The sequence below is a fragment of the Arvicanthis niloticus genome, chromosome 23 (genome assembly GCF_011762505.2).
Source record: "Arvicanthis niloticus isolate mArvNil1 chromosome 23, mArvNil1.pat.X, whole genome shotgun sequence".
NCBI classification, from domain to species: domain Eukaryota; kingdom Metazoa; phylum Chordata; class Mammalia; order Rodentia; family Muridae; genus Arvicanthis; species Arvicanthis niloticus.
The window spans coordinates 42,723,115-42,750,489 of NC_133430.1; the positions used below are offsets into that span (position 1 = coordinate 42,723,115).

General features: G+C 39.9%; 2 protein-coding genes across 3 annotated transcripts in view; one reads left to right on the top strand and one right to left on the bottom strand.

Annotated features, from left to right (window-relative positions):
• Positions 1 to 30: 30 nt before the first annotated feature.
• On the top strand, positions 31 to 6,778 carry Trmt5 (tRNA methyltransferase 5). 2 transcript variants are annotated; one of them, XM_076922012.1, is made up of 6 exons: positions 45 to 167; positions 1,492 to 1,610; positions 1,733 to 2,388; positions 4,202 to 4,326; positions 5,250 to 5,901; positions 6,169 to 6,778. In XM_076922012.1, exons 3-6 carry the CDS (start codon positions 1,899 to 1,901, stop codon positions 6,252 to 6,254), a joined length of 1,353 nt encoding a protein of 450 aa, XP_076778127.1. In that variant the 5' UTR covers positions 45 to 167; positions 1,492 to 1,610; positions 1,733 to 1,898; the 3' UTR covers positions 6,255 to 6,778. The 2 variants fall into 2 exon arrangements, with proteins under 2 accessions (XP_076778126.1, XP_076778127.1); XM_076922011.1 differs by lacking the exon at positions 1,492 to 1,610 and having other exon boundaries at positions 31 to 167.
• Positions 6,779 to 11,873: 5,095 nt separating this feature from the next.
• Positions 11,874 to 27,375, bottom strand: part of Mnat1 (MNAT1 component of CDK activating kinase) — a 131,546-nt gene continuing 116,044 nt past the window's right edge. Inside the window, exon 8 of the mRNA XM_076922021.1 lies at positions 11,874 to 12,315. Coding sequence (XP_076778136.1) covers positions 12,195 to 12,315 — 121 coding nt within the window. The 3' untranslated portion in view covers positions 11,874 to 12,194. The remainder of the gene's footprint in view (positions 12,316 to 27,375) is intronic.

Below are 27,375 nucleotides of genomic sequence, written 5' to 3' on the forward strand. Positions count from 1 at the left end.
TCAGGGGCGGAGCTACGGGCCTGGCCCTTCCGGGATCCCGTAGCAAATCGCGGCCCGGAAGAGAGGCGCCGAGTCCTTAGGGTCTGACTGTACGCGGCCTCCGTGGCCAACAGTGATGACATCACTATCTGTAGGAGACCCATTTCCGAGCTGCACCAGAGCATGAGGTGAGGGTTCGGGTCTTAAGCCGGCCTTGGCTGACGGTGGACCGGGAAAGCTGCAGCAGGTGGGGGGTTGGGGGGTCGTAGTGTCCCAGGTGATGCAAAAGACTCGACGGTGCTGCGGCGGGACCCGTGCTGTCCTTTCTCGCCCAAGGAGTGCAAAAAGGCCACCAGGCCATTCATCTCATTGTCCACCGGCCGCTAAGCCAAGGCCCGAGCCCTTGGTAAGGGGGCTGGTCCAACGCATGGTGAGGACTGGTGTAGCTCAGTGGTAGAAGGATTGGCTAGCATGAGTAACGCCCAGGATTAGGTTCCCAGTACCACAAAACTCTTTTCATGGTTTTTATCCACATTTTACAAATGGAAAACGGACACCTACATTTACACTGTGTCAGTAAACTAGCACTCAGTGCTAGTTCATTAAATTACTTGTGTGAACCTAAACTTCATTGTTGTGTATTACAGGGTTCTGTAACAGGATCCTTTACCATTTACTTGGTATTTTAAAAGATGAAATGAATCACTAGTACTGTGCTTGAAGCAACACAGTAAAGCTTTATTACCAAAATGCTAAAGCTTTTAGTTATAGGCATGGCATATAGCAGTGTGGTATGAAAGCCATCCTAACAGTACACTGAGATCACGTGGGAAGGGACAAATCTCGGGTCCAGACGAGCCCGGAGGATGAGCTTAACTTCTGATCTTCTGCTTTCTGAGTGCCTGCACCGCCATGCCCAGGTTATGTAGTGCTGAAAACCCATGACTTTGCGTGGTGCATTTTAGGTACCCACTCTTCCAACTAAGCTGTATCCCCAACTTTAAGGTCATTCTTAACCAAGATTTTTGCTTTTTGAGATCTGGTCTCCAATTCGTCCCAGGCTGGCTTTAACTTCTAATCCTCCTCTCTGTTTCCTCACGCTGAGATTACAGGTAGGCACCACCGTGCCTGATACTGTGTGGTGCTGGTGATGACCCCAACCCTAATGCATGCTAGGCAAGCTTTCTACCAGTGAGCTACATTTAAGACCTTAAGCCTTGCTGACCCACTTAACAGCCACATAATTTTGGGTGATTAACCTACCTGCCCCTTAGCTTACAAACTTCCTAACACAGCTTCGGATACAACAACCTGTAAAAATAAATAAGAAGATCCCACAAGAATATCCTAGTAAATATTGCCATTGGTGGCATCATAGATAGTGATCATTTCATTTAGAGATGCCCCTTAACTCAAATTTCATACTTCCTATCCTGTGTGTTCCCTAGGAAATTGTGAGCAGAGTTCTTTGGGTACATGGAGGCTACTAGACCACTAATCTTTCTGTTCTAGGCACAAAGAGACTGAAGATGCAAATGTATTGTTTTCCGGGAACAATGATCATTCTGACCATTCAGGGCAAGAGAGACTGCCCTCCCTTGCCATCTAACACTTTTGTCAGCACTTAGCAGGTGACTTGAAGGAAAAAGACTTTATATTTTCATTCTCAAAAGCCATTGTGAACGTGCTCACATGTAGCTTGATGGGTTTTTTCTTTCTTTCTTTTCTTTTTTTTTTTTGATATTTTCCCTAGAATCTTATGGAAGCCATTTGAATTCTCAAGAAGACTTCTGCAAGCGGAATGGTGTCACCCCAGTGAACCAATATCATTGTTTACACTGACAAGGAAGACACCGGTACCGAGACTTAGGAAAGCACCTACTATTTTTTGGTCGGGTCAAAGTCAAGGATTCTCAACAATGCCAGAAATAGAAGCAGGCATGAGAGATAGTGAATTATTTTCACCACCCTCTAGTGTTAGAGGAATGACAGAACTTGATAGAACAGCTTTTAAAAAGACAGTGTCCATCCCTGTGCTTAAAGCAAGGAAAGAAGTGATCAACAGATTGATGCGAGCCCTCAGGAGAATAGCCCTGCAGCGCCCGGGCATAAAGCGAGTGATCGAGGACCCCAGGGATGAAGACAGTAGGCTGATCATGTTGGATCCTTACAGGATGCTTACTGTTGATTCCTTTGACAAAGCAGAACTCAGTGTTTTAAAAGAACTTGATGTCAGCCCACAGTTATCCCAGTACAACTTGGAACTCACATATGAAAATTTTAAGTCGGAAGAGATTTTGAGAGCTGTGCTTCCTGAGGGTCAGGATGTGACCTCTGGATTCAGCAGGGTTGGACATATTGCACACCTGAATCTCCGAGATCATCAGCTGCCGTTCAAGCATTTAATTGGTAGGTGGATTATAGTCAGATTCATATTCTAGAAAAAAAATGACATTCTAATTTTAGTGCTTATTTTTTTATTTTAAAATGCTAATTTAAAGAAGCAGGGTAGGTTAGTTTTTATTTGAAACCAAATCATAAGGACCTTCCCCCTTTTTGAAAAGCATTTTGGAATGTCTTCTTTGTAGTCACAGTGTTGGCAGAGACTTTGGGCCTCTACACACACACACACACACACACACACACCAACCTCTTTGTTATATTGAACAAAATCCTTTTGGTCCAAAAAGCCATTAGGCCTTTGGGTCAGTACGAGGTTTTGAAATTTGGTATTTCAGAGTCAAATACACAATACTAGTGACTTAGCTAGTAATTTAGCCAATTAAGCTGCTTTTTTATGGTAAGCACTTTAACATTTTTTTAAAGTGCTCCTAGCCTTTTAGAAACTGCTATGTACACCCTACTATTGTAGCTCCAGGGAAACCCAAGGCCTTTATTCTTTGGCTGGAAGGATAATCACATTTTATATAAATATTTGTTATACATGCATTCTGTAGGTTACTCTTTTTAATACAGAATTTTCAAAATGTGTGGTAATTATTCCCAGCTTTAAAATGTAGCATTCAGTACTTTGCATCGATTAGACTTGATAATGCCATTCTGCTTCCTCTCTTTTTATTGACAAAGGACATTACTGCACAGTGGTGACCTTTGGGTGGGGACAGCTCAGGGTCGGATGTGGGCTTTCACATAACACCTGTCTACTTTGACTCAAAACTCTATGTTTCTCATAAAATGGTGGTGGTGTGCAAGGGTTAAAGGTGAAGCGTTTCTCTCTGGGACATGGCTCAGTGGGCTCACCAAGGAAGTCCAAAGTCCTAAGGCCTTCCTATGGAATTATAGAATTGCTGTTAATGTTCTAAAATTTCATTTAAAACTAACTTTTATATCTTAGAAGTTAGTGAAAGGCAACCCATCCATGAGTATATGGGTTGTAAAAACTGGACTTGACAGGTGGGACACAAAGTTGAGTGGGTAGGTTGCAGGTGCGTCTGGGAGGAGTTGGGGGAGGCGGTTCATAGCTTCAAAAAGTTTTAATAGAGTTCAGATAATGATAAGCAGAACACAATAAGGCAGCCATTGGTTATTTTACATATTCTGAATTCTGATAATGTCATTGTATTTCAGCAAATTTATATTCAGTACATTTTACTAACTTAAAGATGATGTTTTTTCCTTAAAAAATGAGAACATAGATCTTTATAAAATTTCCAAGTGTTGACAAAAAAGATACAGTTACAGTAAGTCATTTCTGATTTATATTATTGTCTTTGTAGCCTTTCTGCTATGATAAGTGTTTGACTAACAGATCAATTTAAGTAGAACATTTTTCCTTTAGGTCAGCCTCTGAAGAACCTGTGTGTCCTCGGCCGTAACCATCGCTCACTGATACACCTTTCTAAACTGTGTGCATTTGCTTCAGACCCACAGCAAAAGAATCCTTGGCTGTGTAACCAGCAAGCATGTGGCTTTCTTTGCTAGTGTTTCTGAGGCTGTGTTGTCAGCGTCCTCATAGCTTCTCATTCCATTGTCAGTGTCATATGGTCAACCCTTTTGCTTTTATTTTAGAATATTTAAGGAAAATGTTGAAAAACAGTAGACCACAAGTCCTCAAAATTTTTTAAAGGTACCCATAAATTTTCTGTATGTACTTTGATTTTAGAATTATGGGCAGAATTATAAATCCCAAATACAGTTTTTATTTGTAAACCAAAAGAAAATGTAATTCGTTTATGTTAAATCATGAATTTTCACCTTTTAGGCCAAGTTATGGTTGACAAAAACCCAGGAATCACCTCAGCAGTAAATAAAACCAGCAACATTGACAATACTTACCGAAATTTCCAAATGGAAGTTCTGTGTGGAGAGGAGAACATGCTGACCAAGGTACCGCAGTGTTTGCAACTCCAAGTGAAGCGCAGACCGATGCTTAGAGTCAGGACAGCGCATATTCATGATATGGTTGAAGTGTCGTGTGCGACTCTGAGCAGCTTCTATCTTCACAGAGACTCTGAGAGGACGGGGCTGAATTCTGCTAACGTGATGTATTGGAACAGCCCTTCAGTAAAGAGTTTTAGCTCCCTATGTATTGAGATAAATTGCCCGTGGACAGTGTGCAGAATGTTCTTGAAACACTTCACCTGCCAGGTTATTCCTGGGGCACTTTCAGGGCAGAAACGTAAACATTTCCAGCACTGGCCTGAGCATCCTGTTTAGTCAGAGGGGAGACATATACCTAAATGAAATTAAGGCCCCAGAAGAAAGATGCATCAGATTTGTGTAAGTTAGGAACTTTCTGGTCTTTGATTCTTTGTTCATAAAATGAGGGGCTTGATATGTCTAATTTATAGACACGAAATGTGCAAAATTTTAGTAATTGTCTAAAAACATAGATTATGTCAAATTTTAATGATGCTTCGATCATGTCTCCCTTTTGCAGCCTGAATGCTGTGAAGGGTCTCTTGCCTGTGTGGAAGTGCTCTATAGCAGGGCTCAGATGCTTCCTGTTGTTTTCTTTCTCCATATGCTGACATAAAGCTAGTTAGTTGGCCTCTCTGCAAAACTCCCTTTAAAATGTGAACAACTGTTTGACTTTGGAGAGCTGACTTTTCTCATGGAAAAAGGTGAATGCAAGATACTTACTGGCCCCAGAAATGGTATAAACACCAGAATTCTAATCAAAATGTTTTTAAATGAAGTTACTTGCTCCTGTGATACATGTATGCTCTCGTGTGTACATAACCTACCCAGTTTCTGTGGACAGATTTTAAATCCAATAAGATTAACTAAAAACATGATACCCTTTTTAGGTTCGAGAAAACAATTACACATATGAGTTTGATTTCTCTAAAGTCTACTGGAATCCTCGTCTCTCTACTGAACACGGCCGGATCACTGAACTTCTCAACTCTGGAGATGTCTTGTTTGATGTTTTTGCTGGGGTTGGGCCCTTTGCCATTCCAGCCGCAAGGAAAAACTGCAGAGTGTTTGCCAACGATCTCAATCCTGAGTCCCATAAGTGGCTGTTGCACAACTGTAAGCTGAATAAAGTTGACCAGAAAGTGAAAGTCTTTAACATGGATGGAAAAGACTTCCTCCAAGGGCCAGTCAGGGAAGAGTTGATGCTTCAGCTAGGACTGTCAACTGAAGCAAAACCCTCTGTCCACATCGTCATGAACTTGCCAGCTAAGGCCATAGAGTTTCTCAGTGTTTTCCGATCACTTTTGGATGGGCAGCCATGCAGCACGGAGCTCCTCCCCACTGTGCACTGTTACTGCTTCTCCAAAGACAGCGATCCTGCGAAGGATGCTCGGCAGCGGGCGGAAGCTGCGCTGGGCGTTTCCTTGGAGGCCAGTAGTTCAGTCCACCTCGTAAGGAATGTGGCCCCTAACAAGGAGATGCTGTGTATCAGCTTCCAGATTCCCGCCGCTACACTCTACAGGGACCAAGCCCTCAGTCCACGTGAGTTCTTCACAGCGAGGTGTGGAGTAGACTACCCTTAACATGGCTTGTGGGGTGTGTGCATGTGTAAGTTGGGAAATCACCCTAGTCCCAGTCATTTTGTTTGTGACCCCTTTGCCACTTAGTTTAGAATATTTGAACTTTTAGCAAGGTATGTGGTTTAGTCGAATAGAAGGCTTGTTTTATTAAAACAATAAATCCATAGCAATATTCATTAATTTGAATGAATAAAAACAAATCTTCAAATCTTTTCTGAATTTGTTACAGAGAATGACCAAGAGCCGCCTCTTAAACGGCAGAAGACAACAGGCGATCCCGTCTCAGGAGAACCACAGATCACATCAGATTCTTAGTTGAAATGTTTCCTCCATCTCCCCAGTAGATTTTATGTAAAGAAACACAATGTGTAAGATATTGTAAACTTTAACACCCAGATTATTTGTTATGAGCCCTTATGATTTGCTTTTATAAAGGAACGTTACTAAAGTGAACTGAACTAAGATGAACCTGCCTAGGGTACAGACTGGTTTATGTCTCCATCCGCCTTCCCTTTCCTTTGTCTTTATTATTTTTGTGGCAGGATCTGTGTAACTCAGGGCTTGGAACTCAGTCCTCCTGCTTCGGCCTCCCCGCTGTTGGAATTTCAGGCGTGCAACACTATTATTTGGCATAATTTTAAAACAGAATTGGCCCAGGCCAGTCAGGTGGCTCAGTGGGTAAAGGTACTTGCTGCCAAGACTGATGGCCTGAGCCTGCCCTGGGACCAAGGTGGAAAAGAAGACACTCCTGAAAGTTTTCTTCTGATCTCATATATGCAAAGTACTCATGCACACACATGCACAGAATAAGTGAACACATTAATAAACTTAGAAAATCATGTAAGGATTTTATAATTCAAGTTATTTCTATTTTTGTTAGATAAATGTACTTTTAACAGTGTCTGTCCCTTAGAAAGATAGTTGTTGAAGACAGAGTAATTCTATTCTGCTTAACCTGGAAGGCATTTAACTACATTATAGTTATTAGTGGAAGAATGTAATTATATAACTTCTCTGTAAAAGTAATACAAAATTAAATCATGTAGATGAGGCATAAAAAATGACATCTTCCAGGCCAAGTCTGGACATACTGGTCTAGAGTCTGAAGGCATCTTTAATGTAAAACACAGCCAGAGTGGAATCATTCATACAACTGACATTTGAATCAAAATATCCTATTTTATACATTTCACTGTATCAAAAATTAAAATATTTCTATCCTCACACAAATTAACAGTAGCTCTCTTTTCGAAGTTCCATATTTTGGGGTACTGGTGCAAGTGCCAAGCTTCCTTATCAAACTATTTACTGAAGTTAAGGCACTTCCACCAATAAAATTAGAACCTATTCATGTGCTCTGTAATGACAAATATGAGGAAAATAATCTAATCCTCTCAAAAATGCCTTGCTACTCCCAGAAGCCAGGGTTGCCAAATAAAAGCACAGTACCAGGTGTGGGACACCTCCCCTCAAGTTGTTGATCAGAGGTGTCCTAGAGACTCTTAAAAAATAGAGGCTTTTGCATTTGCTAACCAGAACTTAATGATAAGACTCTATGCTAGAAATAGCACCTACTTTTGTCTTAAGACATGGAGAAATGTAGTTGATGGCAGGAAGCTTCCTCCTGCTGACTAGCGCTCATAGCACCAGATGATGTGGCCTAGGCTGCTGTAGGTGTGGGGAGACGTCAATAGTTTTACTCAGAAGGAAACAATAATGAGCAGGTTGGTAAGATACGCTCAAAAGGTAGGTGATGGTGGCATGAATGTTAACAGGGATAACTAACAACTTTCCAACTGGGGTTAAGGCCTGCTCCATAGGAGGAAAAGGCTTATTTGGCACTATATAATCTAAGAATCAGTTAGGGAATTCACCGGTATCAAGGGGTAAACCTATTATTATTCTGCTAAACAGACATCAAATGTCCTCTAAACTCCTATCTCTATACCCACAGCTCTCAGATATCAGCACAAAAGTTTCTTTGTGTAATGGATGGTAACTAAAGCAGAACCTTGTTGGTGTAATATTTAGAAAATGGTGCCCAGTCTGGCTTGTTCCTGGGCAGCCACCATGTTCCCACTGCTCCTAACCTGGGCTCTGGCTAGCTAGATGCACAGGCCTTGGCACCCACAAGACGCCAGCATGGGGAATGGCTCTGACAATCCACTACACTGCATCCATAAAGCTCGGCTGAACACCAGTCAGTATCTGCCATCCTTGCAGTACCCAGTAGAAATGAGATTCTTAAAGCTTAATGATTATCTAAAGGATTTATATATTTAGAAATGCTCAATCAACAAGATGCCCACACAATTAGAGTTGTTACCCAATATCTAACCTTTTGATAGAAGTTCCTACCCAGGACAGCTTTCTACCCATCTGTGGTTCCCCATGGCTGCTCCCTCTCTCCTCCCCTTCCTCTCTTCTCCCAGCTCCACCTCCTCTTCTACTGCCTAATCACCAAGCTCCGCTGCAAATACAATGTAGCAGAATCAATATCCTGCTGTAGAACCTCACACCAGATGCTCAGCCATAAAGAGGACATCAGTATCATCACCACCACAAGGCTCAGGAACCATCACAGAAGAAAGCAAGATTTTAAGAGCCAGAGATCAGAAGGGACTAGAGTTTCGGAAAGTGCTCTGAAAATGACAGGACCACTGCACTCATAAACTCATAGCATGTGTGTTTGCTTATATAAGATGAAGCTAGTAAACATCCTAAGACGGAGGGCATAGCATAATAGGTCCCACCCTAGCCAAGGAGCTATTGACATGGGTAGCTTCTGGGAGAGGGTGGCTTTTACGGGATGAGCCCCCTGGTATGTCAATCATGCTCCAGTGGATGATACCACACCCAGGAATATATGGCTAACACAAACTGGATGTGGTGGGTTATCACAAACGATACAAACTTGGGAGGGGTGAGGAGGCGGGAAGTGGGTCTGGGAGGAATAATATAAATATGATCAAAGTGTATTATATGAATTTCTCAAAGAATTAAAATACACTTTTAAATGTCTTCCAAGTTATGAATATGCTTGGTTAATGTTCTCATTTCACCCATTGCTATGACAGAGAGCAACTTCAGGGAGAGGGGTTTATTTCAGCTAACACTTTGAGAACATGGTGTATCACTGAAGAAGTCAGGGCAGGAACTTGAAGTAGCTAGCTGACACTCCTCCGTCAGAGCAGAAGGAAATGCATATGTATACTTGCTCACACTCACCCTGATTTCTTCGCTTAGCTCAGGACGCCTGCCTTGGCAATGGTGCAGCCCACAGCAGACTGGGACTTCCTTCCCTCCACAAACACGCCCCCACAGGCCAACTCAATATAGACTGACACTCTTCCTAGGTGATTTGATTCTAGGTTGTCAAGTTGACAACAATGAAAACTAACCATCATATTTGATATCATATGTTTATGGATTGAGGCCAATATTTGGCAGAATTTGACTATTAAATAAACAACCAGAACTCAATTACAGACATTTTCATAAAAAATGTGCTTAATTACATCTTACCTTTAATCAATAAAATTATGGCAAGTTGCTTAATCTCATGATGTAAGTATCACATAGTGCTCTTAAGTTTGTTACTTGGCCTGAAAGGCCTAAAATATCCACTAAGTGACCTCTGATCTAGAACACTGATTACAAGTTTCAGAAGCGTGGCAGGGAAAGGTAAACTAGTGAACGCCATCAGTGGTAAGTGTGTGAAGCACAGGGGTGTGGTACATGAAAATGTAGGTAAAACGGCAACAAGCACAGGGAAGGGATGAGCTAAGGCCCTGTTTTTCTGTCTAAAAGCATCTACACACAATTTGTTCTGAAACAACCCAAGTAATATACACTGATACAGGTTGTGAGGCACAAATGATGTAGGTTATTCACCCTATATAAAGTGGTAAGCACGGTTTCCATGTAGTCATCCTGTAACATATAAACAATATGATTCTAAACGAAGAATACTTACCTGCTTTTATAATGCTGAGCCGCTCCTTCCTTGCATGTAGAGTTTAAGTAATGAACTGGTGACTTAAGTCTAGGGCCACCCTAACCTTAACCGATGATTCCTAGAACACGGATTTTTGATGAATCCAGTAGAAAATCTGAGCTGGGAAGCTCATTGATATACAGGGTTTAAACTGAGACCCTTCCTGAGTCACATGATCCAAGGCCACCACTAATGCATTTTGTGATGGATGTTTATTCCAGACCATTATTGTTTGCTTAAAGGAACAATTTACTTATTTATAAAAAACTTATTTTCTATGTAATGAATTTGACAACTCTCAGGATATCAATGAGATCGTCCGCTGAACATATTATATCCCACAGGGTTAGACTCTTGCTCTGTAAAACTTCCTGGTGGTCTTTCTGAAATGGGATTACCAAGACCTGGCTTCGGCATAGCCACTATAGTCACCTTTAGAGCATGGCCTCTGGAGCCTTGTCACTTGGGCTTGAATCACGGCTCTGATACTTTTAAGTTATTGTACACCTCTATCTGCTAGAACAGGGGAGATGCTGACAGGGTGGTTTGTAAGGATTAGAAAACACAGGAAGCATGAAGCACCGTGCCTGGCACAGAAGTCATCCAATGGCTACTTCTGTACTAGTGTGACGGAATAGATACTTATGTAGATGAAAGACTTGCACACGTTGTCTCTAGGAGGATATCGCTGGGAGGGTGAGAAGAAAAAATTCAGTTCCGAATGTTCCCATTCTCACCGGACATGCTCTTTCTCCACTTCATTTAACCCAACAGAGTCAGGTAAAGATTTCCAAGTCAGATGCAAACCAGAGCGTGAGTTTTATGAATTAGTTCATGAACTGTAGGTCTACTGACTTCTGCACACGAGTGCAGCAAAGCCCTACCTGTAGGTTCACTGTCATCACTTCTTCATCAGACTTATAGAGTGGACGGAAAGCATGAACTATCAATTAGCAAAAACCAAGTAGAAGGAAGATGACATGCTCACTCCAGAATGGATTTGGATTAAGAAGTAACTTGATCTAATTTTAGCTTTCCACTAATTTACATATATAAGCTTGGCTTATCCAACTTCTTGGTTTTCTCATTTATCAAAGATGAGAAGTGTTGTGACTTCTAGCAAAGAAGTTTCGTTCCACAAGATGCACTGACATGGATCCCTACTCGGGGACGATGGTACTGTTACATATGACTATTAATGGTAACAGAACCAAAGACTTGATTCATTTAACTCCACGCCCATAAAGTTAACATCTGTTGTGACAGAAGTTGATAGACAATCCTTTAATTTCCTGGAAAGGCCTATGTTCCATTCCCAGGGGCCTATGTGACAGACTCACACAGGCTGGGATGTTCACGCATCTGTCCAACCCACACCCAAACTAAACAAAACCATGAGCACAGTAAAACCCCTTGAAGCTTTGGTGGAAAACTACATCAGTCTATAATTTATGCAGAGAAATTTCACTTACATGGTACCTTTTCCAGTCTCAACATCTCATCATAAAATGAGCTCACATGGGCAGTGAAAGGTGCCGTTGATGTATTAAGTTTTATTAGCTCACTTCTTTGAATCTGCCATTAAAGCAGGTTAACGCCATGCTCTGGTTTATCGTGAGTGTGGCTCACAGCTGGGAACCATATTAGGCTTGCCTCACTTTGCACGGCTCAAAACAGTCCCCGAGACACTTACTGACTCTTACTGCTGAGGAAGGGCCACATTACGGGTCGGGCTTTTCTTGACACAGCCTGCTGCTACGATGAAACATAACCACTTGTCTGGACCACTATTCATAAAACATTAGAAAAAGAAGTTTTATGGGGAAAATATAGACTTGGATAATAATACTGAATGTTATAATCAAAGAGGCATTTGGAAATATGTTCTAGAAAAACACTATAAGAAGAAGAAGAAAAAAAAAAAACCCCACAAAATGTACCATAAAGTCAAGCTTTATTTTTTAAAAAAAATGTGTAAGTCAACTCCATACATAGGCAAATCATTTACGTCTTTCCTGTCAGATGAGGTTCGATGCTTCGACCCCTGTCTGAAGAACAGAAGTAAGAACTAAATCTTTTCCATGAATCTATACACAGCACATTTCTCAGCTTGGTCCAGACTGCCGTAAACCCCTGAAGGCAGCAGCCAGCAGCAGTGTGCTGTGCAGCTGTGTGGGCTGGGACTTTACAAATCTCTTCACTTTCAAACCCCTTGGTTCGCCTCCAAGATCCAGATCTTATAGATGAGAAAATATAGGTTATCTGGGCTGCCAGAAAAGCCCACTGAATGCATCCTGTAGCGCTCTGTGACAAGCAAGAGAAGAAGTATAGCCACCAGCAAGATCCTGTGGAGATGCAGCCCTGACGTGGTTTAAATACCTGAAAGAAAACAGAAAGCACAGCACTGATGTGAAAAATGGAAGCCAGTGACATTTTGCAAAGCAAGTGCAAAACTAATTCCACATTTGGAAAGGAATTCCGAGATTGAAATGTTCAGGTTTTTATAAATGAACATTACTTTTTAAAAGGAAACATGCCAACTCTGTGTGTGTGTGTGCGTGTGCGTGTATGTGTGTGTGTGTGGACTGCCCAACTACTACTACTAAGTTATAAAAGACAAGTCAAAGAATAGTCCTTATAACCTATAAATTTGGATGAAATGTTAAAATGTTCACTGTTTCACAATTCCCAGGTCTGACTCGTTTTGTTGGCAGGTGCTTAGGCATGCAGTGAATGCTGTCCTTTCCAGCATGCTTCTGATAAATACACAGCATGACACTATTATGCTACTAACATTTTTACAAAAGCATTTTAAAGCAAAACCTTACGTATGGAAAACAAACACACTCAGAAAGACAGCACACAATAGTTCAAAATCACCTCAGTATTCCAAAAGCATATTGTCTCTCTGTGTGCAAGGAAAGACACCTTAGAAATTACACGACAAGAAGCCTGAAACATAATGACTGAAGAGTCATATTTATAGTCAGAAGTAGAGAAGAACTAAACCCATCTCAAAACACAGAACAACAATGTTTCTTCAATTGCAGGGTTTTTTTTTTTTTTAACCAATGAAAAATCTCTGCCTTCATAAAAATAGACAAAACAGGCCTAAAAACTCAGAGGATCTCAGTAGAGGACTCAGTAGAGGACTGACTGATGGCTGCACTTCAGGAAAGAGTGATTCCAGCCTTGCTTTAATGCCTCTGTCAGAAGCCACATGGGCCCTGGATACAAAGCTGCTTTGCCCACTTTCAGAATTACAGGTATGATAGGTGAATAAATCAGGAAGCAGGACATTTTAATAGCTTGGAACCTTTCTACTTATTCATTCAAACTTCCTGTATGTCAAGATCTTAATGCATGAGCAACTTCTTATTTCTAACATAATAACAAGTCAGTTTTTTGTTTGTGTCAATGTTTTAATAAGCTTGTATGATTAAAACATATATGGCAACTTATGGGACCAAACAGAAGAAGCTGTCAAAATGAGACAGGCAAAGCTCTGGAATTGGCTATAATTTATTCACATTGCCACAAATCATGGTCTTAAATATTTGCTTTTCTGCCAAGGGTAAAAGTCAAAGAAATGAATGTTTATTGAGCAACAATATAAAACTATTTGGGTAGTATATTTATAGCACACAAGTTATTTGCACATCTACCCTCAAAACTTATTTATAAATTATAAAGAACATTAGTAATGAATACTCTATGTAATGGTATCTTATAATTATATACAATATAGGGTCATATAAAATGTATATAAATGAAAAATTTAAGAGATAAAATAAACATGAATCACACCATGTTATACACCTCTGAGGATGCATCCTACTTCAGAAACTGTGTGAAGTGTCACTGATGAGCTCCTGGCAGAGCCACAGAGTCTCACAGGAGCTGAAAAGGAATGAATTAAACCTAGCACATAACTATAATGTTATTTTATTACTCTCCAAGAGCACAATAGGATTCTGTGGGTTAGGGTAGGATGTGGTAGCGCTCGCCTCTAATCCCAGCACTCAAGAGGCAGAGGCAGGCAGATTTCTGAGTTTGAGGCCAGCCTGGTCTACAGAGTGTGTCCAGAACAGCCAGAGCTACAAAGTAAGACCCTGTCACAAAAACAACAAACAACAAACAAACAAAAACACCAAGAGCAAACAAAACAACCCAAAAAGGATTCCTATCAACAAACAAGGTATATGGTAAGCTGCCTCAGAAACCGTAACTCAGTTTCTAACACTGGAAACTCAACGCTAATCACACAAATAAGTAATGAAATTTAAATACTTCCATTTTTGACTTGTGTTTTAACTGATTTTTATCAAATAATCAAACAAACCAAATGATGACACATTACTCTCTTCTCAAATCCTCAAAAGAAAGGTCCCAATTGGTTCACAGCCTGTAGAATCCAGGCAAAGCAGTGTTTGTTAACAGTCAGAAAACAACTGTCACAATTGGATTTGGCTTTCCCGGCTGTAATAAAAACCCATGTGCAGCTAACTATTGATTCACTGCATTTGGTCTGGCTTGCTTCTGGGAAAGTTGAGTCACACCATCCTGGCTTGGCAAGTCCAGTCCACACACTTGCAGTAGGCATCCAGCTTTTTATATGTTATACTGAGAAGTCTGAAACAGCTGCACAGCTGGCAGGCAAGCCCAGGCCCCGTAAAATATCTAAAACAGTTGCATCTTCTAATTTATGATGGTGCACTGTTTCCATAAAGAGTATATAAAACAGTTCAGCTTTTATAAGAAAAATGTAATAAACAGTCATACTCATTGAAGCCATAAATGCATTTTTAAAAGTTTATCTAAAATGATTAATTAGTGTTTGAAAATAGTACTTCTTGAACAGTCATAATCCAAAGCAATGAGCAAATATTGTTAAAGCTGAGTTATTAATGGTAAATTGTGTGATTCTCATTGCCAAAATAAGTCAATTAAAATTTCTTTGCACTGAAGAACATGCATCTCCCTGTGCAGCCACTTACACCAGCATCTCTGAGACTGTGGTCTTTAGGAAGAACATGCATCTCCCTGTGCAGCCACTTACACTAGCATCTCTGAGACTGTGGTCTTTAAGCCTCCCTACTTAGACTGCTCATTTTTATCTCCAGGGCTACACAACAGGGCTTTACTGTTAACTGTTTCAAAGTATTTGAACCAAGGCACTCTGTAATAATTCTGTTTTAAAATACAGTTGATTCTTACTATTTGGTTGTAGGGTTTTGTTTCTTGGTGCTTTAATTCACTGTTTAAATCCTTTAATCATTCTGGTATGCCAAAGTTCTTCAAGGATGTGCCACATTGGAACCAGACGTCAAGAATTTAGGGTTTTGCATACTTTCCCCTCCTGTCTCCACACCTCTGTTTATTCTTCTGCGATCATTATAAATGACATCTCTTGGGATTATGTCAGAGGTCAGCAACATTTAATGTGTAATTTTACAGAACAAAACAAGAAATATATCTTATGCAAATTCATTTCCAGAAATCAAGCTTTCTGGGTCCTGGACACAACAGCTCTACTTAGCCAATGCCAAGACACTAGTTCTGCTTTTCCTGGCTTTATTTTAAATATGTATAAGTCTTATACATAGAAACCAGTGTGGGGTTGCTTATTTTGGGTAGCTATAGCCCTATTTTTACTGAAAACAGACTAAATTAAGATTTTAAAAAATCATTATTTTCTTAATAAAGCATAACATTATGTTTTCAAAACTGTTTATAATTCTTACATAAAGGACATCATGAACTGTAACTTACGCACACTCTGTTTAAAGTCACCTTCCTTTGCCACTATCCATCATAATCACTAGTGGACTCTGGAGATGGAGGAGGAAAAAGGAACAGTGGGCCTTAGAGGAGAAAGGAGTCGAAACATTAGACTTGATGGTTTTCCTGGACTTCAATTTAGGATAAAGTAGCTATCACTGAAAGTTCATAATCATGTAATGCAACTAATGTTTCCTTGATTTGAGTATAAACTAAAGAACAGAGAAGCCCTAGCTATTTAAGTATGTATGTATTCTATGAATGATGATATCATGTTGTCAGTGTTGGATATCCCTACTGATAGATCTCTAAGAATAGATTCTGCATAAATAATAGACACAAACATAGGACTATCTTAAGAACTGGGCACTATAATGTTCTGAATGTAGACTGTCCCCCACTGTGTTTGAATACTTGTCCCTGATTAGAGGTGCTGTTTTGGGGGAAGTTGTAGGGAGATTCAACCTTTCAAGAGAAAATATACCATTGGAAACAAGCTTTCAGACTTCATATATTTGACACACTTCCTGGGTGCTCCCTCCTTGAATACTTGTCCCTGATTAGAGGTGCTGTTTTGGGGGAAGTTGTAGGGAGATTCAACCTTTCAAGAGAAAATATACCATTGGAAACAAGCTTTCAGACTTCATATATTTGACACACTTCCTGGGTGCTCCCTCCTTAAGGTTGTTTAAGGTTGAGAGAATCTGATCTCTCAGCCACCTGCTTCTTGTCACCATGCATTCCCACCATGATAAATTCTTATCCCTCTGAAGCAATGACCCAAGTAAATTCTTCCTCTATAAGGTGCCTCAGTCATGGTGTTTCAACACAAAAGCATTTAATATAGGCACTATAAGATAAACTTGGATAAATTCAGCACTATCTACAATATTGAAAATATTTACCAAAATCAGAAGGTACTTATTTTAAAAACACATTCTTACATGTTTGGCTAATTTTAGTATAAGCTCTCCAACTTGAAACTGTAGACAAAACAAAATCCAATACCTAAGATGTGTATATAAATAAAGAAAGCTTTATTTATAAACTTGGTAGAGTAAAAGATTACACAATGACTAACAATAAAATACAGCAATTATCATAATATTCTATAATCAAAGAACAGCCTCTCAAAATATAGTTTTTATCTGTATATTATATAAAGAAGGTTATACATGGCTCTATCATAAGCCATCAAAACTTTGCTTCATTGTACCAGACCTCATGAGCCCCACATTCTATGACCGAACACCTCCTTTGCACACCTTATTTCCAAGGTTAAGTTCCTACCTTGTTTGCATCGTGACTGCTTCTCCTTCTTCATATTCCACACATCATTTCATTGCCACCAATGGATCTACTTCAGACCGTGACTACCTCTGCTTTACTGTCTATGCTGAGATCTTTCTTTTATTGCTAATGCTGAGCTTTTGCTTTGTTCTATACTGTCTTTGACGTGTAGCCCAGAATAGCTGGATTCACTATGCAGCACAAGGTAGTCTGAAACTCATGATTCTCCTGCCTCAGCTTCCCATACGCTGGGTTACAGGTGTGTAGCACCACACTGGGCCTTTGTCATCAGTCAAGGACTACTGCTAACAGTGTCAGAATTGACTCACAGTGTGCACATTCCATTTCAGTTTTTCCATGGTTACTCAATTATTCTCAGGACAAAGATCTCCCCGACTCTTATATAAATAGACATTAATTGGCTCCAGGCTCTAAAGAATCAGCTCCAAACTCCTCAGCCTACCATTCATGGTCTATTATACTTGATTCCAGTTCACATTTCCAAACATATTTTCCCATTAATCATCTCCATTACCCTGAAGTAAAGCCAAAGTCAATCAGGAAGTTTTTGTTTTTCTCTCTTAAAGCTTCATAACTTCCCCTTCACCCTTACTCCTGTTGTCTCTGTCTTGGAATGCATAGAGAGTGACTTTAACAAAGTCAGTCATGTGTCAGCCACTCAATTCTGAACAAGTAAGAGAAGCTTCCCTATCCCACACAGAAAATGACTATAACAACAACAACAAATCAAGTCAAAACGTTTTCAATTGTGGATATGAGGGGCTGCATAGGAGTGAAGTGTCTACAGGGGCCAGCAGAAGGTCCTAATCCTGGAGCTTGAGTTACAGAGGGTTGTGAGCCACCATAAATGGTCCTCTGCAAAAGCAATATAACTTTTAACTATCTCTCCAGTCCCCAAGTAAAATAATCTTAAAAGAATTCTTTTAGGTACCAGAAATTATACTAGAAGTCAAAATAAGGGCGGTGTACTTCCTTCCCAGCTGACTTTATGTACCAGTGATTCACTATCCACATGGAGACAAGAGAGTCCTCAGGTCGATCCAAGGAGAGAAACTGGAACTGGCCTTGGCCCTGCATATAACCTGTCTCTCTAAAGTCTTATCTGCTCTATGAAACCTGCTTTCGAAAATACGCACTCACCAGCCCAGAGGCAACCACAAGAAGCTCATAATAAAGCTTACAAGTCATCTAGGACAAGAATAAACACAGATCAACGGCTGCTTCACCTCCAAGAAATGAAGAACAACTGGTGGTCCAGATTCCATGATGCTCACAGAACTCTGGCAGAAGCAAACATGGATCTTTATATCACCACAAAAAGACTACAGAGAACTATCCCCACTAAAACAGGAATCACAAAAATAACAAAATAATGTGACTCATGGTAAAACAAACAAACAAACAAACAAACAAACACAGATACAATGAGTATGAATGGCAATTAAACAACCAGATCCACAGGTCAGAGAATAATCTAAAAGAAACGAATATTTAATGTCAAAAGAGATGAAGAAAGGTATCATAAGGCACGGAAAGGACAATATTGAGAAAAATAGTTATTTAAAAAAAAATCAATAGGAAATCTTTGAAAAAAAAAAAAAGAGAGAGAGAGCAGATCAAATGGCAGGTTAAGCAGGCTATCCATAGAGGAAGAACTATTGAGGTGAAACAGATATAGAGAACACAGACTATAATGGAGCTAAAAAAAACAAAGCTAAAAAAATAAAGTAAATGGGGAAGCACCACTAAAGAGCTGTTTCAGCAAGGACATCAACCTGCAAGAGCAGACAAAGAGGCAAGGGTGACTCCAGAGAAACTTACCCTGGAACAGAAACTCCAGGAGAGACAGAAATCCAAGGCTCAGCTTTCTAGTTTTCATCAGAAGGAGCAGTGATACTAACTTTAGCCTTGTAGAAACAGCATTTATTAATTTTGGATGGCAGACACAGAACAGTATTTTCCTTTATTCTCTGTATTCTAATGTTCAAAATACCTTGTAACTCTTTCAAGTCACACCCTTTCTGGGTTGTCTAGGTAGAACTACTACTTTCCTTTTCTGAATTCATAAACCACTTTATCCCTACCTAGCTTGTGCTCAGGATTATTTGTAAATGTTATGCATCCCATAGTAGTAAGTTACTTGAGAGTAAGATGAATACTCACTCAATTCTCATCATTTGGGTGAAAGGGGACTAGAGGGAAGGGAGAGCTAAGTGCAGAGGGGGGACGGGAGAGCAGAGCAGGGGCCGGGGAGGATAACACTAAGTATATTTGAATAATCGTATTAAATGTGGAATCCTAACACACACACACACACACACACACACACACACACACACACACACACACAATTGGAATTACCCTACACAGGGGAAAATGCTCTTCCCCAAAGCCATGGGTTACTAAAATAAAAGCCCAGTGCCAGATTTAGAATACTTCCCTTCAAATTGTTGATCAAGGATGTTTCAGAACCACCCTCCAAATAATTAGGGAATCATTGCTTTTGGCTGCATACCAGAACTTTATGGCAAGTCCTTATTGCTGAAGATATCAGATACTTTGGTTATAGAAAAATCAAGCTGGGAATGAGTAGAAAGATTCCTCACTGGCTGGCTTTCATAATGCCAGAGGTTCTACGTACATTCAGGGGTGAGGTGTGTGTGGTTAGTTATTAAACCCTCTTACCCAATTGTGAACCCTGAAGACTACAATAATAACCACACAGATGGTTACGCTCATGGCACAGGAATAGCATGAATGTTAGGAGAGTAAACAACTACTTTCTGCTTTGATTTAAGGCCTACTCCTCAGAAAGAAACACACACCTGGTACTATTATACCATGAATCCATGACCCGGGAGTCATAGGCCTCAAGGGCGAACCTACTATTATTATTTTGTTAAATGCACACTGTATAAAACTACCATATAGATATGTGTGTGTATATTCATAGATTAGTAGTGAACTTTTTGGCCCTCATCTAAGAAGTTTCTTTGTGCAGTGCATGTGGTTAACATTGAAACTCACGATGGTGAGTGTAGAGGGTAAGCGTGCGTGGACTGGTCAACCTTAAGTGTCTGTCTGTATCATAATCCCTTTCACAGAAGCTCAGAGAATATCACCAAACAAGGAACAAAAAGATTTTAAGAACCAGAAGCCATAGAGAAACAGGGTAAAATGGTGTCTGTCAACATCAGAGGGCTGCTGTCCTCAGGAACTCAGCAGCTGTGGTAGGCTGCACAGGATAAAGCCAGTCAACTTTCTTGCACGGAGGGGAAGGGTCATAAACCCCTACACCTACCTGAGGAGCTCATGACAGTTGATGGCTGCTAACGGTGTGTCTGAGGGTTGAGTTGATTGTTTTGTTTTAAGAGTGTGGCCCCTGTAGACAGAGCATCTCAGCTGATGGCCCCACAGCCAGAGGTAGCAGAGATTGTACTCAGTGGACTAACTCAGGAGGGCGGGCATGATGCTGAGACAATGGGAGCTAAGGGAGGAGTGAGGAGAGTAGGAGAGTGTGCAATATGATGTGTACAAGGAATTAATAGAGATATTTTTAAAAGCTCATCCTTTTTTAGCTGGAATTTAAAACAATACATTAGGGCTTTGGTTAGCAAAGATGAAGACATGAAGAATGGCCGTGATAACAGCTGACAGATTAAAACAATTATAACAAAAAAACAATTATCACCACAAACTGTGACGCTGGAGAAGAAAAGAGAACTAAGTGGAGGGCAGGCTGACCATCAACACTAAAGAAGACAGGCAAGGTTCTGGAAATCAGGGGATGCCCAGAAAAAAAACATTCAATAAGGTAGAACATAGTGTAAAATTACTTCCTTCAAAACATTTTCTTAAATGTGTGTATTTGAAATAACCTATGTTTAAATGTATTCTGTCCTATAAACTGAACTCACTGTGTTAAAAAAAATTAAGTTAAAAAGATGCACAGTAGGATGTGACACACGGATGACTGAAAGACAAGCAGGGCTGGGCACAGCCAAAGGCACATCCGTGGGTGCCACTCAGAGCACCCTCTCCTTAAAGCTCTGTCTCATATGCTGGGATCATACAATGCCAACAACTTAGGTAAGTCCAATGAAAACAGGAAAGGCAATGTCAAGCAAAAAAAAAAAAAAAAATCAAATAAACGGTGCTTACTCTTAACTACAAAACATTCTATTTTCAGTGTGTAAAATGAGTTCCTAAACCAGCTAACCCCAAAACAGTGATGACAGTGGAAAATCTGAAAAGCTGCAAGACGGCCGGCTTGGTTCGCAACAAGTTTAAATGCTGCTGCTTTATGAAGACACAGCTTTCATGCTTAGGCCTACAGAAAACTCACACTTTTCCAAAAGTAAAACCACAACATCACTTGTGGGAAAAGAAGCCTATGCCTATTATCAGACACAATGTGCTAATGCAAGCAGTGGCCCCAAATGAGGCTTTGCTGGAGCGCAGTGTGTAAACAGACCAGTCACTTAATTGGCTAAATATCATTTGAACCAAAAATTTCATGTGTAAATATTTTCCTCATATTTTAAAAATTATGCTATTATTTTTAGTATTCTATTTTGTTTCCAGATTACATTTTTTCTGGAAATGCCTTGAAACCATGCATATGTTACTATAATATCATATTAAAGCACACTCTAATAAGTTCCATGTGACTTTTCCATCTGTGCTAGTTCTTTTTGTCAACTTGACACAAGTAAGAATCATCTTGGAAGAGGAATCTCAACTAAGAAAACTGCCTCCTTCAGATTAGTGTAGGAAAGCTTGTGGGGCATTTTCCTGATGTGGAGGGCCCAGTCCATTATGGGTGGTGCCACTCCTGGGCAGGTGGTCCTGCATTGTATGAGAAAGCAGGCTGAGTGAGAACACTCAGTGTGAGGGAACACACTAGTCAGCAGCTTCCCTTCTCCACAGCATCTGTTTCATATCCTGCCTTCTGATTCCTGCATTGAACTTTTGTTCTATTTCACTTCATAAACTGGAAGGTGAAATAAACTCTCTCCTTGAAGTGGAAACTTAAGGGTTCTTTGGAAAGTCAGTTAGATGGTGTTTTCCTGAGGCAAACATGTCTAGCTGAATGGACAAAGGACACAGGACAAAGGATGTTCTGCTAAGGCAAGCATGTGAAAGGACACATGATGAAGGATTCTTTGCTAAGGACATACATGTATTGGTCCACCTTACACTGTGTAGTTGAGCTACATTTGTCAGGACTCCATAGAGACAAAATGCACCAAAAAAACTTCTAGTGGTGTGCTGCTGTTTCTTGTTGCTTCCTCAGACTAGGACTGATTGGCAGAGTGATGTCAGCTGAGATAGACACATGTGCTGAGGCAAGACACATGCTGAGGCAAAACTCCTGAAGAACATGTGATATTTGGAGGGTATGTACAAAGGAATCTCCAGACAGTCACTGAGGGTGAGCTTGGCTTGCTTCTAGAGCTAGCTGTACAAAGCTTGTTGGTCTCAAATCTTTGCTGATCTTTGTTTTGCTAAGAGAGGCACAGCAGAGAACTTCTCCTAGTGTTCCTGTTGGCCCTGGTCCCTCCTGCTAACTCGTGCGGAGGGTGAAGCCTGCCGTCTCTGCTAGGTAGTGCCACTGCTGCTGATTCATGATTGCTATCCCAACTCTATCAGACTGGACTGTTAGTGTATCCCTGAAGTGACTGTGAGTGGATGGAGCTGCCGCTGCTGACCTGTGAACTGAACTGCTAATTTCTAGACAACACAGACAGTAGTTGCTCCAAAGAACTTTCTAAACATGCCTACTTCCCCGTATCCTTTCTTTCCCACTACCTCTGGTGGATAGTGGGCTACAAGGGAGGTTAAAGCGTTTAAGAACCTTCATTAAAAATAGGTTTTGAAAAAATTAAAGTTACAATTCCTCTCCAAACTGATTTTCATTATCACTGTCAATCAACAGAAAGCAAACTAGGACACCATCCAAATTATTATTTTACAGAAATTTTGATTTTGATTTTAGAAAATATGCTTCAATATATTATAAGGCACATTCTTTATTTTGTTACTCTAAAGGTTAAAAGAAAAACTAAGTACCCTATCATTTCCTTGAATTCTGTTTTTGAAAGACATGTTAATAGAGCTCTCTGCCCAGCTAGTCTCTACAAACTTTACTATGGGCTAGCTGGGTGAGTTTGCCTGATCCCTCCCTCTTTGTACTCTTTTCAGTGTCCCCAGATCCAGCTCAGGTTCCAGTCTGACCACCCCTGTTGCACTGCCCCCCAAAAGCTAGGCTCACCTAGTCCCTCCCTGTCTGCGCATAATCTACAGGTCTCTTTAACCTGACATCCCACCTCCCTGCTCAGCCAGACCCTGCATGTCCTTTGCCACAGTCTGGTCAGGTGAGGCTACCTGACTCTGCCCTCTATGCATCCTCCCTATCTCACAAATCCAGGCTTACACCAGGACACACATCCTTCATGCCAGCCTACCTTCTGGGTCCATCTGACTTTATTCTACCTAAGCTATATCTAATGTCTGGGCCCAAACTGGCCTGCCCATCCTGTGTTCTGCCTCAACTTGCTCTTTCCACAACAGACAGAGAACTAACAGAGGAGGTCCACATGCCTATATCTCACAGCAAAAGTACAAACAGTATGAGAAACCAACCCCTCCCCCCACCCAATCCATCCGTTCTATAGAAATGCTCACCGATGAAAATTACCTACATGAACCCAAGACACAGAATTTAAGAGAACAATCATAAACCTTATCAAGAAATTCAGGCAGTTTAAAGAAGACACCAAGAAACAGTTCAATGAACTTAAAGAGACTAAAGACCTGAGTGACGCCCAAGAAAGCTCGAAGTCGGATGGGAACAATAAAGACAGTACAGGATCTGAAAATGAAATTCAACAAAGAAATAAAAAACACTGAAGTGGACTCAAGCTGAAATAAAGACGGAATTTAAAACCTAAACTGTTGTAAGTAGGGTGAATCAAGCAAAGACACAATTCAAGGACTCAAAGATAAAGCAGAGGATCTAAACAAGACAAATAAAGAACATGAAAAGGATTTTAAAAACACAGAAAAGGAACATAAAAGATATGTGGACACCATAAAAAGACGAAGCCTTCTAACTACAGGCGCAGGTAAAAGTAGTCACAGAGCAGAGCTTCCACACAGAAGAAAACCTCCCCAAACTAAGAAAAGACATACTCACACAGACACAAGAGTACACCAACAGACAAGACCAGAAAAAGAAAGAAACACTCTGTAACGTTACCATAGTTAAATCACTAAACATACAGGACAAAGAAGAGTATTGAAAGCTGGAAGAGAAAACACACAAGTCACATATAAAGGAAAACCCTTCAGAAGAACAGCTGATTTATCAGTGGAAACTTGGAAAGCCAGAAGAGCCTGGAGAAATGCATTCCAAGTTCTAAAAGGCCATGACAGCCAACAAAGTAATGGTCCCAGAAATACTATATGGCACATTTGAAGGAGAAAGAAAACTTCCTATGATATAACCATCCTAAAATTTTACATCCTACAGATCAATCCTAAAGAAAATACAGGAAGCAATATTTTGGGCTGAAAAGAGGAATGAACATTGCCAAAAAGCTGTAGAAAAAAAAAAACCCTAAAATTATTCAAACACTAAATACCATCAATATTCAACAACACAATTACTGTAACCAACAAACAGCTTTTAATAATAACTTTAAATATAAACAGTGCCAATTCTCCAATCAAAAGACACACAGGCAGCTGAATGAATTAAGAAACAAAATCCATCTATCTGTGGTCTACAAGAAATTCAGGTTTAAAGACAGGGTCTGGCCTTGACTATAAGAATAGACAAAAGTACTTCAGTCAAACAAACGGGACCAGGAAGTAAGCAGGCATGCAATCCCAATATCTGACAAAATGACTTTCCAACTGAAAATTTAACAGTAAAGATATGAAAGGATACTTTATTCTAATAAAGAGAAATATTAGCTAAAAAGACATTACTATGCTAAACATATATTTACCAAACTCTGGCACACCCAACTTCATAAAAAAGTATACTAGTGGAATTAAAGACATATATTAACATAAATCCATTAATGGTAGATGATTTCAATACCCTACTTTCCCCAACAGACAAAAAATAAGTAGAGAATCATCAAATGAATTGACATCATACACTACATAGACTTAATGGGTTACACAATACTCAAGCTAAACAGCAAAGAGTATATATTCCATTCAACAGCACACAAAAACTTCTCTAGAATAGATAACATCCTGGGACACAAAACACACCTTTATAAATTCAGGAAAACTGAAATAACCTCTGGTACTCTATCTGACCATAACATATTAAAACAAAAATAGACAGAAAAAAAAAAAAAAAAAAAAAAAAAAAGACCCAAAAAACCAAACAAACAAAAACTCCAGCAAGCACACACACCCATGGAGATTAAACAATTCATTACTGAATGATGAATAAGTCAAAAACAAAATTAAAAAAAATTAAAAATTTCCTGGAACAAAAACATTGAAAATGGAAATGCAACATTACAAAACCTCTGGTACACAATGAAAGTGACCCGACCAGGGGGTTACAGCTATAAGTACAGTGAAAGTAGCCTTCCAGGGGGTTACAACTATGTCAAAAGAAAAAAAAAAAAAAAAAAAAAAAAAAAAAAAACAAAACCCTGGAGGATTTAATGGTACAATTCAAAAATTTGGAGGAACAAGAACAAACAAAACCACAGCTTAGTAGACACCAAGGAATAATAAAAACCAGAACGGAAATACATGAAGTAGGAAGAAAACAAAACACAGAACCAATGACTGAGTTGGTCTTCAAGGATATAAACAGGACAGACTCTTGGCCCTACTGGCCAAAAGAAAGAAAGAGAGGAGTCAAATGGACAGGACCAGAAATGAACAGGGAAACATTTAAAAGACAGCAGTGAAATTCAGGTATTATAAAGGAATGTTTTTTTTTTTTTTTTTAAAAAAAATCTGTACTCTTTTAAGTTGGAAAAGAAATGGACAAATTTCTAGACTCTGCCAAACCACAAAAATTAGACCAAGAAGCTATCAACAAGCCTAAGAGACACAGATAACAAATGGGAAGACTGAAATGAGGAGATAAAATCCTCCAACTAAAAACTCCAGGACTAGATGGATTCACAACAGAATTCTACCAGACTTCCAAAGATCTACACCCAGTCTCTCTTAAACTATTCAAAAAAGAGAAACAGAGGAGCAGCCACGAACTCCTACTTGGATCACACTAATCCCCAAACTAAGTAAAGACAAGAGAAGACAGCCACAGACCAGTATCCCCAATGAACACAGACTCAAAATGCTCAGTAAAGTACTTGCAAACAGAATACACCTACACATCAAAAGGTTATCTACCATTATCAAGTTGGCTTTATCCAGGAGTGCAAGGATGATCCAACATACTCAAGTCAGTAAGTGTAAGAAGCCACGTAAATGGACTTAAGACAAAAATCACATGATCATCAATCACATGATCATCTCAACAGATGCTGAAAAGGCCTTTGACAAAATCCGTCATATCTTTATGATAAAAGTCCGAGAGAGATTAGTAGTAGAGGGGAAATACCTTAATAAAAGCTATATATAAGAAACCCCCAGACAGCATCATCCAAATAAAACAAGGATAATACATTTTACTAGAAATTTTCATGTAAAGTCTATATTTTCACTAACAAAGAGCTTTGGACTGAGACAAAAATTACCCACTGCCTCTCTACCATAGTAAAGTTTCTTATGACTGAGTAGATGAATGACATCAGCTTCATGCCTACAATCCCAGCTCCCGGGAGACTGCGACAGGAGATTGGAACATTAGGATCAGAAGTTTAGGAGTAAGTGGATAAGTGGGTTATGGAGTGGATTGAAGGCCAGCCAGGGCTAAATAATATCATGTCTTTAAAAAAACCAAGAATTCCAGAGATTCCTACTCATCTGTCAAAAACAAAACAAAAAACCAACTAACCAAACAAAAAACATACTAAACAGAGTAAGGAGCTGTGGGTTGGGAAATACTCTTGTTCTTAAAGTTCTCCTTGTTCAAGAAATTAAAGTTCCATGACTTCAGTCAGAGCACTTGGGCCTAGGCCTTGGGGCAGTCCTGAGGCTTTCTCAGCAGCCCTGCAGCTGAGTCAGTCTTCACTTAACTGCATCAACTGAATTTTTCATTAGCTGACCATTTATTTATTTTATTGGCTTTGGGAAACTGTTACAGTCATACTTACAGTAAGAATTTTCTAAGCATGTATTTCCTCAGGATAAACAAAGTTAAATCTCTTTAAATGTTATGCTTGCAAGAAACGTCCT

Bases quoted from the DNA above. Each gene is read 5' to 3' on its own strand.
- Trmt5 (XM_076922011.1), top strand. The intron at 2,389-4,201 runs GTAGGTGGATTA...TTCACCTTTTAG, and splicing joins GCCGTTCAAGCATTTAATTG to GCCAAGTTATGGTTGACAAA. The intron at 5,902-6,168 runs GTGAGTTCTTCA...AATTTGTTACAG, and splicing joins GGACCAAGCCCTCAGTCCAC to AGAATGACCAAGAGCCGCCT.